The sequence below is a fragment of the Somniosus microcephalus genome, chromosome 13, assembly GCF_052327205.1.
Source record: "Somniosus microcephalus isolate GS21.2 chromosome 13, FLI_Smic_1.0, whole genome shotgun sequence".
Classification (NCBI taxonomy): Eukaryota; Metazoa; Chordata; class Chondrichthyes; order Squaliformes; family Somniosidae; genus Somniosus; species Somniosus microcephalus.
This window is the reverse complement of record NC_140999.1, coordinates 35,656,230-35,674,956: the sequence shown is the minus strand read 5'-3', so window position 1 is coordinate 35,674,956 and position 18,727 is coordinate 35,656,230. Positions and strand designations below refer to the sequence as shown.

Below are 18,727 nucleotides of genomic sequence, written 5' to 3'. Positions count from 1 at the left end.
CACTTCTTTTAGTATAGATTCCAGTATCTTTCCTATCACAGAGGTTAAGCTAACTGGTCTATAGTTCCCAGGTTTTGTTCTATTTCATATTATAATATATAAACTTGTGTATCTATATATATAAAAAAGGATAGTGGTGTCCGTCTGTCTGTATGTCCGCTATACACTCAAAGTTAGAGCGTACCTACACATATGTTATATCAAAAGAAAGCTTACCATTAGGGGAGCGTCATAGGCGTATTTACTTTTTGGTCAGACAAAAGTTGTTCAGACAGTATACAAAAAACGTTCAAAAAAGGGACAACTCCGCTCTTTAGCGTTGAGTGACATGATGGTTAACCAATCGTACAGGGGTTAGCGTTGAGTGACGTGATGGTTGACCAATTGTACAGGGGCTAGCGTTGACTGACGTGATGGTTGACCAATCGGTGTGTCACGGGGGGCGTTACTATGCGTGTGTGGGCGGGCCATCCTACAGGGGATAGTGTTGAGTGACGTGATGGTTGACCAATCCTACAGTTGAGTGACCTGATGGTTGAACAATCGGTGCGTCACGGGGGGCATTTCATTGCGTGTGTGGGCGGGCCTAATCCTTCTGAGCGGAGGTGAGTGGCAGACATCTTGATTCCTAACACTTGCCGGGCCTCAAGCTAAAAAAATGGTAATGGGGATTAAATGATATGAAATATAGATTTCCAGCAAAAAAAGTTGGTTTGAAAAGGAAAAAAAAAATCCATTTGCAAAGGGGACTCGGGCTTTCCCACCCTCGGCGGTGGATGAGCTGCCTGCAGGCCTCAGGCCTCGGCCTCTCTTCGCCAGCCACGCCCGAGCTAGGCACCGCCCGTCCCGCTGGGCCCGATTCCAAACCAGCGGCCCGCGATCGCCGCCATCTTGGTAAAGGCTGGCGGGGCCGAGCGTAGCCATCGCCACCATCTTGGTACAGGCCAGCGGGACGGGAGACAGCAAGCGCGTGAACGTCGGCGGCGGCCCGGAGCGGGACCTGAGCTGAGGTGAGTCGGGCCGGGCCTCACGCGCTAGGCCGCGCATGGGCCGGCCCCGAGGTGCTGATCCGCACACGGGGGCTTCGGGTCACCGCGTCCGGGCTCTGAGAAAAGGGAGAGAGGGGGAGGGAGGGAGAGAGAGAGAGGAAATCAGGGAGAGACGGGGGGGGGTAGGGGGAAAGAGAGGAGAGGAGAGACGGGGGGGGGGGAAAGAGAGGAGAGGGGGGGAGAGGAGGGAGACGAGAGGGGGGAGGGAGAGAGAGTGAGAGTGAAAGAGTGAGGGGTGGGACAGGGAGGGAGAGCTCGCCTTCTTCCTTCCTTCTTAGGGGTCCATCGGGCCAGGCCTGAGGCGCTCCTTCCCCCCCTCTCTCTCCAGGCTAATCCTGAACTAAATCCAGCAGTCTCTCTCTCTCTCTCTCTCTCTCTCCTTCCCACATACATACATACATTATATATATTAAAAATTATTTCTACTTTTTTCATAACATGCCCTCAAAAAACCCTCGGCACCACCGGGCACTCCAGCAAGTATTATATAGATTAGTGCCTCTGCTCTCTCCTCCCTAGTATCCTACCATCCGGACCTGGGGTCTTATCCTTTTAGTTTTGCTAGTTTGTCAATTATTTTCTCCTTTTCTATCCCAACTGTATTAATATTCTTTTTAAACTCATCCTCTAGCGAAGTGTCTATTTCAATATCTTCTTTAGTAAAAACTGAGGCGAAGGAGTTATTCAATTTCTCGGTTATTACCGGAGAGTTTATCTTGCTCAGCCTTTAGTGGCCCTATCCCTATTTTAATTTTTTTGGTTATTTATGTGTCTATAGAACACTTTATTATTTCTTTTTATATTCCTTAATAATTTGATTTCTTAATTTCTCTTTGACTTCCTGATTTTTTTTTAAACTTCTCTCCCAAGTTCTTGGATACTAGTGGAGGACAAAGGGGATATTATTACTTCTTGTATGTCTTTTTCTTTAGATTCAAATTTTCCTTCAGTTCTTTATTAATCCACGGTGCCCCATGATTAGCTCGCTTGTTTTTAGTGGAATATATTTCTCTTGAACTCTATTGATTATCCTTTTAAAGACTTCCCACGGTTTTCAAGATCCCCCCCCACCCCCCCAGTTTACCTTCCTTAGTTCCATCCTCATAATTTGCTCTTTTCCAAGCTATTACCTTTGTCCTACTTACTTTGCCCTCCTAATCTTGAACCTTATGATATCTGGATTAAAATTGATTTTTAGTACTGAATGTTTATTGTGTGCGCGTTGCCGGTGTTTGTTTTTTTAAATACATGCCTTGACATTTAACCTGCTGTTCCTGTAGTGACCGGAGAGAGTCTGTAAACAATAGGACCTGTCTGGGTCCATAAGTTTTGTAACTTTCATTAATTGCACAACTTGGCTGGGTGCTGTATTAAGCAGGAGAGACTTGCATCTCTTTACTTACATTGTTGCAAATAAGAGAGAGAAAACGAGGAGAGGGGGGAGAGAGGGAGAACGAGAGCGAGGAGGGAGAGCGAGCGAGCGAGGGAGAGCAGAGAGGAGCGAGAGAAGAGAGGAGCGAGAGAAGAGAGGAGCGAGAGAGAGGAGAGCGAGAGAGAGAGAAAAGAGAGGAGAGAGAGAGAGAGAGAGAGAGGAGAACGAGGAGAGCGAGAGAGAGGCTCACAGCTTGTAGAAAATATCAGGGCATAAGGGAGAATTTCTACCCAAAATTCACAAAAATATGCCCGGAATTCAGAAATTTGAATGACGACCAAAAACTCCCATACCTACTAGGGGAAGAGAGAAATTGCGTAACACTAGCGGCACACTATGTTACAGCTTGCCATAAACAGAGGGACAACCACTAAATATAAGAAAAAAGAGTATATATAAATTATATGAAAGTATATTTATACACTCAGGGATATATCTGTTTATACACTGTATGGATAGATCTGTATTTTTGTGAACAAACATGAATGTTTTCCGATGCTTTGGCAACATAAGATGTAACTTGTCATACCAATAAAGTGATTTGAATTGAATTGAATTGAATTGAATTGAGAGAGAGAGAGAGAGAGAGGAATAATAAATGTGCAGTTAAAATTGGAGACAAACAAACAAAATATTTCTCACAGGGGCGTGGAGTGGCGCAGGGCTCGCCTATCTTACCGACACTCTTTAATATTTACATAAATGAATTGGCAAAACTACTTGAACAATCTACATCACCTGGCCTCGCCCTATATGACTCCAAGGTTAAATTCCTCCTCTATGCAGATGACCTGGTTCTGCTCTCACCAACTGAGGAGGGTCTACAGTGGAACCTGGATCTGCTAGAGTCGTTCTGTCAGACCTGGGCCCTGACAATAAACCCCAAAAAAACCAAAGTCCTTGTGTTCCAGCAAAGATCCAGACATCAGGGACCCAGAATAAATTTCACACTAGGAGCAACTAAAATCAAAAACTACAAATTACACATACCTAGGCCTAAAAATCATTCTACAGGAAACTTTCATTTGGCTGTGAATGAACTGAAAGAGAAAGCAAGAAGGGCTTTCTATGCCATTAAGAAGTCAATCCAAATGGAAATTCCAATTGTCATTTGGCTCAAAATTTTTAAATCAGTAATTGAACCAATTGCACTCTATGGCAGCGAGGTGTGGGGTCGACTAACACAACAAGAATTCGCAAAATGGGACAAACACCCAATTGAGATCCTGCATGCAGAATTCTGTAAAAGTATCCTCCGGACTCAGAGGAAAACCACAAACAATGCATGCAGGGCAGAACTAGGCCAATATCCACTACTAATTAATATCCAAAAATGAGCCATCAAATTTTGGAAACACCTAAAAATGAGCAACCCCCACTGCTATCATTACGAAGCCTTGAAATGCCAAGAGATGATCATAGAGAAGAGTCCCCTCAGTCAACTGGTCCTGGGACTCAGTGAAGTAACTACCAACACTACTAATAATAACCAGCCCCAGGACAGTAACATCCTAGCACAGAGAATTCGACCCAACACAATTATCACTAAACAAAAGGAAAAATATTTGACCTATTGGACAGAAACGACAAAAACCCAAAACAAACTCGCTTGCCATTTGGCCCTAAACAGACAATACACCATGGTTGAATACCTGACCATGGTAAAGGATAGCAAACTGAGAAAAGCCTTGACAATGTACAGACTTGAACATAGCCTGGCCATCGAAAAAGGCAGACACAGGCAGACCTGGCTGCCAAGAGAGGACAGGATATGCTCTCACTGCAGTCAGGGAGTGGTGGAGACAGAGATGCACTTCCTCACAACTTGCGGAAACTATCAGGACATAAGGGAGAATTTCTACCCAAAATTCACAAAAATATGCCCTGAATTCAAAAATTTGAATGACCTCCAAAAACTCCCATATCTATTGGGGGGGGGGGGGGGGGGGGGGGAAACAGAGAAAATGTGTAACTATAGCGGCAAACTATGTTACAGCTTGCCACAAGCAGAGGGACAACCAGTGACACATTAAATCTAAGAAAAGATTATATGCATATTATGTGTATATCTATGTATACATGGGTATACTTGTCTATACACTGTATGTCTAGATCGGTGTTTATATGGTCAATCATACATGTATTTCTGTGCTTTGGCAACAGAAGATGTATCTTGTCATGCCAATAAAGCAATTTGAATTGAATTGAATTGAATGGAGAGGAGAGGGGAGAGAGAGAGGAAGGAGAGAGAGCGGAAAGAGAGGAAGTATTTAAGGAAGGATGTAAGTGTGTTAGAAGTTCAGAGAAGGTTTACTAGACTAATACCTGGGATGGGTGGGTTGTCTTATGAGGAAAGGTTGGACAGGCTGGGCTTGTATCCGCTGCAGTTTAGAAGAGTAAGAGGTGACTTGATTGAAACATACAAGATCCTGAGGGGTCTGGACAGGGTGGATGTGGAGAGGATGTTTCCTCTTGTGGGAGGATCTAGAACTAGGGGTCACTGTTTAAAAGTAGGGGGTAGCCCAATTAAGACAGAGATGAGGAGAAACTTTCTCTCAAGAGGGTCGTGAGTCTTTGGAACTCTCTTCCTCAGAGGGTGGTGGAAGCAGAGTCTTTGAATATTTTTAAGGCAGAGGTAGGTAGATTATTGGTAAGCAAGAGGGTGAAAGGTTATCGGGGGTAGGCGGGAATGTAGAGTAATCAGATCAGCCATGATATTATTGAATGGCGGAGCAAGCTCGAGGGGCATAGTGGCTGACTCCTGCTCCTAATTCATATGTATGTTCGTGAGAAAAAAGAGAGAGAGGAGAGAGAGAGCACGAACGAGAACGTTTGCCAACCAGACTTTTGGCAAAAGATGCAATGCGGTGTGCCTTCCAGAATGAGATAATGGCAGACTGGAATGAAAGGACTGTAAATACATTTTTTTGTATGCAAGTACTTGTTGGAATGAATCATTGTGCTTTATTATCCCCAACAGAGCAGTGGGAGTATTGGCAGCACATAATTTTATTGGTTTAGGGCTTGTATATGCATGATACACATCAGCAGACAGTGGCTCACAGATGTATTGGGCTCATAATCGATAAGTCAGTTGTCCTACCCAGTATTTTGTTGTTTATTTTTTTTACATAAATAAAGATCTGACTATTTTTAGGCTGTGTTGCATTTATTCTTCCATATATCTACCGTTTTCCTTTTAAATTTGCACTTTTGGCTATGATGTCTCAAAGGTTTTTTTATATTCTCTTTACCACAATAAACAGTTCAATTTATGAGTTTTTTTGATACAACTGCAATTGCAGGTTAAAAATATATGTAACTATAAAGAAGAACCAACCATATGAATCCAGAAGTAGGAAAACAGGGTTTTTATGCTGACTGTTTTTTTGGATGAAATCAGTAATAAAACAAAACTTCCTAATGAGATGGATGCAGTAATTGCATCAAATGAAATATGCGACTAAAACCAAGGTTCAAATTTGATTGCGACATTAATATTTTTAATCGCTTGACAGCCCTACTATCCAATGATGTGCTGGAACACGTGTATATGTTAACTTCAAGGGGGGACAGAATCGGGCTCAAAATGTCTGTCAACATTCACCATCAAGGGTCGCACATAAAGGGCCAGATTTTCAGTGTGCCGTGAGGCGGGCTTTTAGGCGTGCGGGGGGCAAAAATCCCAAATTTGGGGGTCCTGACACCATTCCCCATGTAAGTTTCAAAGGAGGCGGGTACGCGCCCCGCACTGGGACCCGCCGACCCAAGGCGGGAAGGGATTAGTGCCAATTAACTGCCTGTTAACAGGTAGTTTTTAGCCTAATCCCTATTTTGAGGGGTGTCGTGTGGGATTCCCGATGTTCCAAACCACGCCAGGTTAGAGCAGGCGGGCCGTCGGGTTGAAGGACTTGGAGGGGTCAAGATGTCGGTGTAAAGGTGAATGATGGGTGCATGAGTGCAAAGGTAAGTGTGTTTGGTGTGTCTAAAGTGTGTAAAGAAGTTTAAATTACCTGTACTTACCTTAACAGCCTTTCTTCCTCTAGGTGTCGGGAGTCCATCACTCAGCTGGCACTGAAAGCAAAATGGCTGCGATCTGTCAAAAGTGACAGCCTTCAGCTTTCAGTGCCGGTGACAGTTCTAACTGAGTCTGCGCAGAAGGACTCAGGTTAGAAGTAAGACTGTCAGTGTTTGACAGCTTCAAGTAGCTGTGAAACACTGATATTTCATCTGTCAAAAACTCTTGACAGATGAAATTTCAGTCTGTGACGTCACCTGTTGCCGGGTGGTCCTTAATTGGCCTGCTGAGCCCGCTGGGCGGGCTCAACAAGGTCAATCAAGGGAAAGTCACGTCGATTGGCCGGCCGTCGATGGAGGCGGGACTAAAACCCGAAAGTTGTAGTCCCGCCTCCTTCCCGACTGCTGAATGAAAATCCAGCCCAAAGTACGGACGCTTGGACAAGGTACCAGAGGGCTGCCAGTACCCCACCCCGACATGGCTTGGTGCTTTTTGGACAAAAAGGGGAACAAACTGGTAGTAAACTCCCATTTCCCACAGCAACTAAGTCAACCTCATTAAATACTGCAATTTCTGCCATCACAATCTAATCAGTATTTTGAGTCGTACCCTGCCAGAATTGCTCCAATATCTGCAATGAACCACTCTGGAGAATTGAAGCCAAGGATTCCAACACCATGGAAACGCTGGAGTCCAAGCTGCAAGTAAAAAAAAGTTAAAGATAGTCTGCACAATGGCGTTTCAGGACGTTATGGCAAATGAAGTAGCCATCATCAAAATGAAGAATTACAGCCCATAAAACACACATAAGATAGGAGCAGGAGTCAGCCATTTGGCCCTTTGAGCCTGCTCCGCCATTCAATAAGATCATAGCCGATCTTCTACCTCATCTCCACTTTCCTGAACTATCCCCATATCCCTTGACTCCCTTAATATTCAAAAATCTATCGATCTCAGTCTTGACTATACTCGACGACTGAGCATCCTCAGCCCCCTGGGGTAGAGAGTTCCAAAGATTCACCACCCTCTGAAGAAATTTCTCCTCATCTCAGTCCTAAATGGCCGAGCCCTTATTCTGAGACTGTGACCCCTGGTTCTAGACTCCCCAGCCAGGGGAAGCATCCTCCTGCATCTACCCTGTCAAGCTCTAAGAATTTTGTATGTTTCAATGAGATCACCTCTCATTCTTCTAAACTCTAGAGAATATAGGCCTAGTCTACTCAGTCTGTCCTCATAGGACAATCCCCCCATCCCAGGAACCAGTCTGGTGAACCTTCGTTGCACTCCCTCTATGGCAAGTATATTCTTCCTTAGGTAAGGAGACCAAAACTGTACACAATACTCCAGGTGTGGTCTCACCAGGGCCCTAAATAATTGCAGTAAGACATCTTTACTCTTATACTCAAATCCTCTTATAATAAAGGCCAACATACCATTTGCTTTCCTAATTGCTCGCTGTACCTGCATGTAAACCTTCAGTGATTCGTGTACAAGGACACCCAGGTCCCTCTGAACACCAGCATTTCCCAGTCTCTCACCATTTAAAAAATTCTCTGCTTTTCTATTTTCCTACCGAAGTGGACTTCACATTTCTCCACATTATATTCCATCTGCCATGTTCTTGCCCACTCACTTAGCCTGTCTATATCTCCTTGAAGCCTCCTTACATCCTCCCCTCAACTTACATTGTCACCCAGCTTTGTATCATCAGCAAACTTAGATATATTACATTTGGGCCCCTCATCCAAATCATTGATGTAGATTGTAAACAGCTGAGGCCCAAGCACTGATCCTTGTGGCACCCCACTAGTTACAGGCTGCCAACCCGAAAATTACCTGTTTATTCCTACTGTTTTCTGTCCGTTAACCAATCCTCAATCCATGCTAGTATATTACCCCCAATCCCATGAGCCCTAATTTTGTTTAATAACTTCTTGTGTGGCACCTTATCGAATGTCTTCTGCAAAAAAAAATATAACTGGTCCCCCCCTTATCTATTCGGCTAATTACAACCTCAAAAAACTCTTAACAGATTTGTCAAACACCATTTCCCTTTCATAAATCCATGTTGACTCTGCCCAATCCTATTATTATTTACTAAGTGCCCTGTTACCACGTCCACACAAAACAAACAATTTGCACAAAGACAAGCAGTTACCCAACCCATCATTTAATAATTGCAGTAGGTTTGTGTCTCTGTTACACCCAAAGAACAGGTATAACAAGGTGGTATCGGACTGCTGAACTGGGCAGGAATGAGCTCTTGGTCTGGCCTGGGGTGGCTGGTGGAATCTCCTGCTTGAAGGAGAGCTTCATTTGTAAATTAGAATGGGAGCAGTGAAGACCTACAGACTATTTCCTGGCGATGGTGTGCAGAAAGCCAATCGCAACCTACATCCAGAAATCCTGGCATCCAGAGACAGGCAACTCAGGCGGAGTTCTGTTAAAGGGCGGAGAATGGTAATGTAAATGTCATTAGGGAAAATCTCTAAAGGCACACAAACTGCAGGCATAAAATGGGAGCAATGATAACCAAATCAGAAGGGCAGAGACCTACGCCTGATCGGCAAGGGTGCTCGGGCTAATGCTAAATTGGTCGGGGCCTTTTATTAGGCAGCCCTGGCATCCGCCTAAAATGAGCATTGGCCTCATTTCAAAATTGAAAGGAGGCTCCTGCCCCCATTTCAGACCCGGACTCCTAAATTCAATTGGACCAGTCCTGCGATGTGCAAGCTCCAACCTCGCAACGTTGATCTGCCCAATCAGCGGTACTTACAAGGCCCAACATATGCCGCTCAAAAAAAAAAGGCCCCAAAACTTCAGAATGTGTTTTTAATGTGGAGTCAGAAAGAGCAAGAGGACTCCTCCTGGTTCTACAAAACAACTGCAGGCTGCTGCTAGCCCACCGTCGCTCCCCTCAATATCGCCTTTCCATCCACCCCCAGAACTACCCGTGGGCCTTGGTGCCGGCCAAAAATCGGTTAAGCCCAAACAGGCGAGCTGGCTCGGGGTGGCTGACTGGCACCCGCAGCCCCCCTGAATTATGACAATGAGGCCCGAAGACAAATTTACACGCCACCTCCTTTCCTTATTAGGTAGAACTATTTAACAGCTGTGTTCACTAGTCAGGTTAGATCGAACAATTAATTTTTTGTACAATTACAAAGCAGTCTAAATTAGCTGACAGACAGTATAATGAACTCTGGAGCTGCCAGCGTTTCGTACATGCAGAAAAAAGGATTTCCATTTACCTTCAGAAAGCTTTTTGCAGCGTCTCTGCATTCATTGTAGTACTGCTTAAATGTGATCTTTTTCCACTGTTCACCTTGCTTTGATGCAAGTGCCATATAGTCAGCATACTTTGCAACCATTTCCATTAACATCTGATGTACAGTAATTGGTGGCTGTTCAGAAGAACCTGGACCATCCATTCTCAGCTTGATCTCACCATCTTTATTCGCGGTGAACAGTTGTGAGCTGGTAGATCCTAAACTCTGTGTAACTAGCTGCAGCACGTCTTCTAAAGAAGTTCGAGCAAAGACATTTTAGTGATACCATTTTGTTCCCATCAGCCATCAATCATTAAGTTCCGTCTGTACCAATTATTAAATTATGCTGGAGCATTTGCACCAAGAGGCAACTATGATCTTTACAATATTCAGAAAATGAATTTACCTTGATGCGTGAATGGATTTCAACATTACATTACACCAAGTTTCAATCAAATACAATGCCCGATTAAAATTGAACATACATGGGAGGCAGCACTTTGAGTAGCAGCACACAGCACAACAGAATGGTGGATTCGCTCCTGTGATTTCATTACCCCAAATCATATTAATCAGGAACACTATTTCAAGTTAAGCCATGACTGTAGCACAAGGAATGTAGGTTAAAAACAATATTCAAGGCAATTTTAAGACTGATGGCAGGAAGTACTTGTTAACACAAGGGAGTATTTAATACCTGGAATGATTTTTTGCTTAAACTCTGGAATCGGAGGAGGCAGTTGGACGTTCTGATGGTGGGAAGACAGCTTTCTATAGAGGGCTGAGCTAGATGGGCTGAATGGACGCCCTCATCTTTGTATGACCACCAAGTTCCCAATCTTGGTGGAGCACTGAGCAAAGGCAAAGCACCTCACCAACAGAAAGTTTCCCACAGCAATGATAAATCTCATACTCAAAATGGCATTTTTCATTTCCACAAAATTTATCCTGTAGCTTCTATGGTTGAAATTTCCAGGCGAATGCCAATTTAGGAGCAGTTTGTGCTTTGGGCCCATACTCTCTTGGAATTGCATTAAGACGATCCAACTTCATTTCATATGGAAGCATCACAGGATAAGCCTCTGTCTAAGCACGAATCAAGCCCAGGTCAAACAGGTTAAAGGTCACTGCACAAATCAAGTACCACATCCTTTCCCCCCCTACAAATTAGAGCAGGCAGATGGCCATCAAAACCAACATCTGTCCCAAAACTGTCCATCCTCCTCAAGCAAATATCATAAATGGCTTGCATCCCCATCAAACAAGAATTCTTTTCTACCCTTCCCTTATCTCAAGTGGAGTGCAAAATGAATTCTTGTTTGTTTCTATAGAATCAATATGGGCCACCTCATAACTCAATAACAACTCTCCAAACTGATCACGGAGTGCTGACTCAACATTTAATGTTGGCTCAAGCTGAAGATGTAGTAAAGATACAGGGGTTGGGGTAGATTTTCCCCAATATGGGCAGCTGTGAGGAAGCAGCTCCCTGCGTTTTTCCTGCCCAGAGATATGAGTCAGTGCACTCCGGGAACAACGTCAGCCCCTGGCTTCACCTTGCGCCTGAACATCGTGCAGTAAACAGCCTGCAAGCTGTACTACTGGCTGCTGCCAGCGAGGTGGCGAGTGGAACTAAAATTAGAAACTTGCAATACAAGTGCAAGCCCCAGGAAATCCCGGACAATAGGGATGGGGACCTGACAACAGTTGGCCACAGCTTTTTCCCTCAATTCCCCAGGCAAGAGGAAAACCTACTGTGGTCTACACTGCATGCACGGTGAACAGTTCCCAGATTTTTGTTGAGAACTGATAAACAGGCAGTTAGGACGGAATCACATTTCTGATCTCAAAAAAAAGGCCCAATTTCTTCTAGTTAAAGCAAATATTTTTCATGCTTATGCAAAGAATGAAACCTTTTGGCTGATGTACACTGAAATGGAAAATATCATTTTAATGCATTAGCCTGCTCTTCGGAGCTTTAGTTAAGAGTACATTTTGGGGGGTAAAGTGGAAGGAACTTTATTCGGAATTTAATTATGCGTTTCCTGACCCGGGAATACTTGCTGTTGACACTGGGAGTCCAAAAGCACTCTTACTTCTCAGTGCAGACGTTCCCCTGCCTTGCTGAACACAAGCATTAGTCAATGGTTATAGAAACAATGTAACATTCTGGCGGATGACAACAAAAGAAACAAAGAAAGTATTTTGCATTTATAAAGCACGTTCATGTCCTCACGTCCCAAAGCACTTCACGGTCAATGAATTACTTTTGAAATTTAGTGACTTATTACGTTGGCAAATATTACAGCCAATTTACATACATCAAGGTCCCATAAACATAAAATTAGGTGAATGATCAGATTCTGGCAAGGAGTTTCCACTCTGGGCGCAATCGGCAAAGCGCGCCCAGAGTTAGCTGGACACTGTGCCGGTTCGACATAGGCGAAATTAGGCTCATGCTCCTGCGCAAACTCATTAGCATAAGTCCAAACCTAAAATTTCCCATCAATCAGCGCAATAACTGATTATAATCGACTCTGGACTCGAACAGAGCATCACAAAGAGGAGTGGGATTGCCAGGAAATGAGCCAATCTTCAACTGACCGATTTAATACACTTGGTCTTACTTTTTTTTTAAATTGGCTTCAATTGACTGCTTTGATCTGCCCTTGGTACACAAGACCTGCGACCAGCAGTCAATTGAAGCCACACAGGTGTCCTGCTCTGCTGTACGAGACTAAGTTTAAACTAATTTTAACTGAATTTAAATAACTGCAGCAGCAGCAGGGGAAACAGATCTGGGTCAGGCCTAAACTGACTGCTGATCACTGCAGGTACAGGTGATTAACACTGGTATATAATGTGACCACGGGTGTCTGTGCGCCAGTGATTCAGATCATAACGTGATGAACGCCCCCAAACAGGCGCAAGCGGTGGAAACTCGCCATTCCGACCTGGGGGCATGGCCAGCTTTGTGGGCGGGGACTGCTCCAGGACTTTGCTTATGAATCAGTGGGAAAAAAAAAATGCAGATACTCCAGGGTAAAGTGGTTATGTGCGCAACTCCCGTTTAAAATTCCGCGATCTTTAGCGGAAACTCCACACCGTTTTATTGATATTGGTTGGGGGGGGGGGGGGGGAAAATGTTGACCGGACACCGGGAGAACTTCCTGCTCTTCATCGAAAAAGATCCTGTTGCATTTTTGTCTCGATGAGATCTGAGTTTAACATCTCATCCGAAAGATGACGAATAATGCAGCACTTCCTCACACTACTAAGTGCAGCCCAGGCAACGTGCGCAGGTCCTGCAGTGCAGATTACGCCCACAATCTTCTGAATCAGAGGCAAGAGTGTTACCACTGAGCCAAGTATGACATTTTCCATAACGGTCATCAAGTAGCTTCTCTGAAAGAAATTGCCAGGTTGAAGGGAAAGGAAGAAACTGCACGCTTAAGCGTGCAGAGAGGACAGTCACATGATCGTATAATTCAATGAACTGAAATAAGTAGGTTCCATAAGGGCAAGTTTCCCTCTGGGATTAGTTGGTTTAGGAAATATCATTGTTACGTGGGCAAAAAGAGAGAAATGAAGCTCAGGACACGCAGAAAGAAGCAAAGTATTGCAGTTGAATATTGTGAGCACCTAGCGATATGTTTCTCTGCTAAACTCAGGAATGCAGTGCAGTAAATGACACTACACTAAAGATACAAAATGCCACAGCAGCTCCCCAAAGTAGGGGCACACTTACCATTTCTTGTCTCGGGTACTTCCTTTTTTGATAATGTCATTTCATCAAGTACTACCACTCCAGGATCCAAGTTACCAACTCGTGCTTCTTGCACAGCATTATTAGTCAGCCTTAATGCATCACTAGAGGTGTGTGTGCTGTAACTGATGATGGAAGAAATGAGTACATATCATGTTGAAACACATGAAATTAAAGTACGTTCACATCCTTTCAAATTATTGTGAAATAACATCTAAAAACATTCCGCTTAACTGGTCAATTGGTTTTACCAGTCAGTGCTCTCTAATCCGATCTTTTGTTTCCAATCCTATCTAGGAACACAAGAACAGGAGTTGGCCATTCAGCCCTCGAGCCTCTGTTCCACCATGCAATTAGATCATGGCTGATCTGTATCTTAACTCCATCTACCCGCCTTGGTTCAGTGACCCTTACCGAACAAAAATCTAGCAATCTCAGTTAAGAAATTTTCAACTGACCCCCCAGCCTCAACAGCTTTTTTGGGGGGGGGGGGGGGGGGGGGGGGGGGGGAAAAGAGAGAGAGTTCCAGATTTCCACTCCCCTTTGTGTGAAGAAATGCTTTCTGGCATCACCCCTGAACGGCCTAGCTCTAATTTTAAGGTTATGTCCCCCTTGTTGTGGACTTTCCCACCAGAGGACATAGGGTAGATCGAGAGAGACTATCAAATCCTTTAATCATCTGAAACACCTCAATCTTTTATATTGTAGGGAATACAGGTGTAGTCTATGTAACCTGTCCGTATCAGTTAACCCCCAGTATCATTCTGGTGCATCTGCGCTGCACCCCCACCAAGGCCAATATATCCTTCCTGAGAGACACACACGCACGCTTTATGACTGCCCTAAATTTCCTGCCAAAAAAATCTGAATAAAATCCGTGAGCCATAAATAAGATACCTCATCGGTCATTTTAGCTCCGGAGAGAGTGGAGAATTTGATTTTAATGGGCTGCAAAAGCTGCACATAAATGGGGGACGAGAGTGAAATTAAATTGGGAAGTAGAGAGAAGCGAGGACCTGTGTCACCTGGTTTCAGAGGCTGTTGGCTTGAGGAAGGAGCCAATCAGTACAATTCAAGCAGAAGCAACTTTTTTGTTCAGTAATCTGTATAATTGACAGCTGCTTTTGACAGTTATTCAAATCTATGAAGTCCTGACAACTGTTTGGAGATATTTAATTAGCTTGAACCATTCAAGTTGGAGAGAGTCAGTCTGCAGTTTCAAAGAAAAACCATGTATAAAAAAGTTAATTATAAAATTAGTTTAGATTGCAAGCCAGTTATTTCCTATGTTTTTTTAACAATATATTTCCTATGTTTTGAGGCGCTAACATCTACTGTAAAGGTATGCATTATAGTGCTGTTATTTATTCACTTGTTCATTGAATTTGATGGGCAGTCAAATCTTCAATGAGGTTGGGTATGTGATATTCTGCCAATTGTCAGAAGACATGAAGAATCATGTGGATGCACAGGATATACCCAATAGATAAAGAAATCTAGTGGAAGGTTTTTTGATCATTATCCTGACCTACTATCAAAACTAACCCAGATATCCGAGGCAGTGAAGATACTCTCAATGCCCTGGGGAGCTAGAATTCAACAGTGCAAGTAGTCTCAAATATAGAAACCATAATAATAATATCTGGAGTAAGGAGGGCAGAAGAGACCACAAAACATAAGAGGTAGGATCAGATTATCACTAATTGACCAACAATCTGAAGAACATAGAACAATAGTTTTAACAAAGAATAAAATGATGCTACAAAGAGCTCAGAAAGATAAAGACAAAGGCCTAGAAATTCAGTTAGGGGCGCCCAGCTCGCCTGGGCGCCGGAATTACCGCTGCGCGCGGAGCCACTTGCGCCAGCGGGAAATTCAGTTTCAGCACCCCAAGTGGAAGCCGGCCGCTAAACAAGGGTTTCGGCGCCCCGCTTGGGGCGCTGAAACTGAATATCGGCGTGTAAAGTGCCGCAGCGCCACCCGCTGCGGCACGGCAGCCTGCGGTACTGCAGGCCTTCCTCTCATTCTTAAGGGGGAGGTGCCTGCAACAGCGCGATCCCCGCTCGCGAGTGCCGGCAAATGAGCCCGGCACCAAGGAGAAGTGCCGGGCTCTCTGGAAACAGCCGGCAATGTCGCGGGGGGGGGGGTGTAGTGTAGGAGGCCGGGGAAGGAGGTGCGGGCAGGCGGCCGCTGAAAAAGCGGCCGGCCGCACCTCCACCTTAACTCGCCCCACTACCGGCACAGGTAGGCCCCGTGTACCGGTCGCTGTTTGCGGCCGGCGCGGGGGAGGCGGCAGCAACCAAATATGGCCAGCGGGGCGCTGCGCACACCGATGACGTCATCGGTGGCGGCGCAGCGCTACTGGCTAGCGCCGCCATTAGCGCCCCGCTAAATATCGCGGTAGGTTTGTACAGTGGCGCAAAAGCCCTCTTTGGGCGCAAACTGGTGGCGCAGGCCACTGAATTTCTAGGCCAAAGCCTTGACTATCTGGAGTCTTGGTTCCGTCAGCTGAAGTGCAGCAGAGCAGGACTCCCACATGCCCATGAACAAGGATACGGAACCCATTCCAAATCAAGGGGATTGGGTCATTAAGATCGGTGGGGTTGGCCACCCGCATCTGTACGGGTGCAACAGTTGATGTAGAAGTTCAGCCATGATCTTATTGAATGGCGGAGCAGGCTCAAGGGGTCGTATGGCCTACTCCTAACGTTCTTATCAGAGGCACCCACCCCAATCTGCCAGCAAAAGTCAGTGACCCACAATTGCTCCACTATAGGGACCTCCAAGGCCCTTCCTGGGCTGAGCAAAAATAAGGTAAATTTCTCACCAGGCCCTGAACATTAAGTGGAGAGAGAAAGAAAAGAATTACATTTATATAGCGCCTTTCAAAACCACCGGACGTCTCAAAGCGCTTTACAGCCAATGAAGTACTTTTGAAATGTATTCGCCATTATAATGTGGGAAATGTGGCAGCCAATTTGCGCACAGCGAGCTCCCACAAACAGCAATGTGATAATGACCAGATAATCTGTTTTTGTTATGTTGATTGAGGGATAAATATTGGCCAGGACACCAGGGATAACTCCCCTGCTCTTCTTCGAAATAGTGCCATGGGATCTTTTACGTCCATCTGGGAGAGCAGACGGGGCCTCGGTTTAACGTCTCATCCGAAAGATGGCACCTCCGACAGTGCAGCATTCCCTCAGCACTGCACTGGGAGTGTCAGCCGAGCTTTATGTGCTCCAGTCCCTGGAGTGGGACATGAACCCACAACCTTCTGACTCACAGGTGAGTGTGCTACCAACTGAGTCACAGCTGACACAGTCGCCCCCAGGAATACTCAGGGAGACTGGGAACTCCTATATTTGTCTCCTCCCACACCGCCCCATCCTCCTCCCACTGGACTTTTGCACGTTGTGGAATAGGGTTAGTCTTCTACATAAAGACATGGAGCAGAGAGCAACCAGGAAGGGAGAGTCTGAACCTTCTCCCAGTATGGCGTAAATACTCTTGCAGCTGAAATTAAGTACAGAGAGGGGAGGATGGAATAGTAGGAGTAGGTGACAAGAGACTTACAGTATAGCAGCCAAGAATACGTGGAAGGAAGTGAAACAGGCAACTCCCCAACACTCAGAACCCCTTTCCAATGCAGAATGAGGTTTAATGACCCACAAGATCAACAAAGGTTAACAGGTTAGGACTGCAAGCTGCCCTTAAAGGTATATTTCAGACAGTGGGGGTAGAATTTCCATGGGGGTTGCCCGATCTCCTGCCATACAGTTGACGGAAACTCCAAAGAAACTACGTAAATGGGCATTTACACTCTTTCTCCATGGTTTCTGCCAAAGTTATGGCAGGAGATCGGTAGAACCATCAGGAAAATTATTGGCATGGACCTAGGTTTATCCCAAAAGTGCATTCACAAATGTAAGGGTATCACTCTGGATTAAATGATCTAGCGATACCTGCATGCCAGTTGAAGCCTCACTATTTCTGTGGGGATTCCACAAAAGAAGGGATGAGAATTGTGTGAATGACAAGAAGCAGCACACAATTTCTGAGAAGAACAGGCTGTAGGCAAAGGGACAGTAGGAGGAGGTAATGCAAACCTGGGAACTCACTCATCTAATACCACCCACTGACTAAGTATTAATGGTCAAAGATCTGAAATGCTTTCTCTTTTTTGAGGCCCATGCTCGGCGATCCTGACATGAACCTCATAAGAAGGAAAAAGCAAACAGCAGGAAACTCGTTACATTTCTCATTCTTATCTCCACAGAAGCAAGAAAGATGCTGCAGAACGTGAGAACAAATCAATGGCAGAACTTTCAACATCTGATACAGTTGGAAGAAATCTTATCACTTTCACTCACCAGCTCACATAGGTCAACTTGTGGTGATAGAGGCCCCGATTTTCGGCTTGTGTGGGAAGTGGTCGGGTTTCCCCGAATGTGGGGTTTCTGACACACATAAAAAAGTGTCAGCCAGCTCCACGCAATTTTCCCTCAAGTGGCCAATTAATTCCCAGCATGTGGGAAGCCTTGCTAATTGTCCAATTCAAGTCAGAAATCCCCACAGTATGATGTCATCATTCGTGGTGCTTTCAAGGTCCATAGCAAGCACTGCATCCTCTGAAGGCTTCCAAACGAACCATACAGGATGGCAGAGGAGCCTGCAGCAGCTGTGCCCAGTGCCAGACCCCGAGCTGCCTCCAAATTCGACGAGGCTTCACTGCAGGCATTATTGGATGGGGTTAGGGCCCACAGGGAGGTCCTCTTCCCTAGGTCAGGGAGGAAGAGGCCTCCCACTGAGACCAATGCTGCATGGATGCAGGTGTCAGCAGATGCCAACTCGCTGGGAGTCACCAGAAGAACCTTGGCATTACATCTCTAACTCCTTCCTTTACTCCCCCACAGTACCATCCAGAGCCCCCGTCCTCACTGTGGAGGAGGAAGAGGCTGTGCAGCCAGACTCCTCAGAGGAAGCTCCAACCTCTGAGGGTGCAGCGTCAGCAGAAGTAAGCGCACCCAGCACAGACACTCACACCTCGGGGGGACCTTCGGGACATAGAGTAGCTCACAAGTGAGCCTCAGCAGATTCTGGAGACAGGGACAGCAGTGGAAAGTCCTCGTCGGAGGGCGCAGGACTCTGCCAGCTCAGCTCAGCTGCACTGCATGTCGACCCTCTGCCTCT

At 45.4% G+C, this 18,727-nt stretch overlaps 1 protein-coding gene across 7 annotated transcripts in view; it reads right to left on the bottom strand.

The window, feature by feature from the left end:
- The window catches only part of acsbg2 (acyl-CoA synthetase bubblegum family member 2), a 60,931-nt gene that overhangs the window by 26,594 nt on the left and 15,610 nt on the right, over positions 1-18,727 (bottom strand). For 5 of the 7 annotated variants that reach the window (XM_086004744.1, XM_086004747.1, XM_086004745.1 and 2 more), the window contains exons 3-5: positions 13,517-13,659; positions 9,751-10,019; positions 7,109-7,197 (exon numbers count right to left, since the gene is read on the bottom strand). In XM_086004744.1, coding sequence (XP_085860870.1) covers positions 7,109-7,197; positions 9,751-10,019; positions 13,517-13,659 — 501 coding nt within the window. The remainder of the gene's footprint in view (positions 1-7,108; positions 7,198-9,750; positions 10,020-13,516; positions 13,660-18,727) is intronic. The other 2 variants (XM_086004743.1, XM_086004748.1) reach the window with 2 other exon arrangements.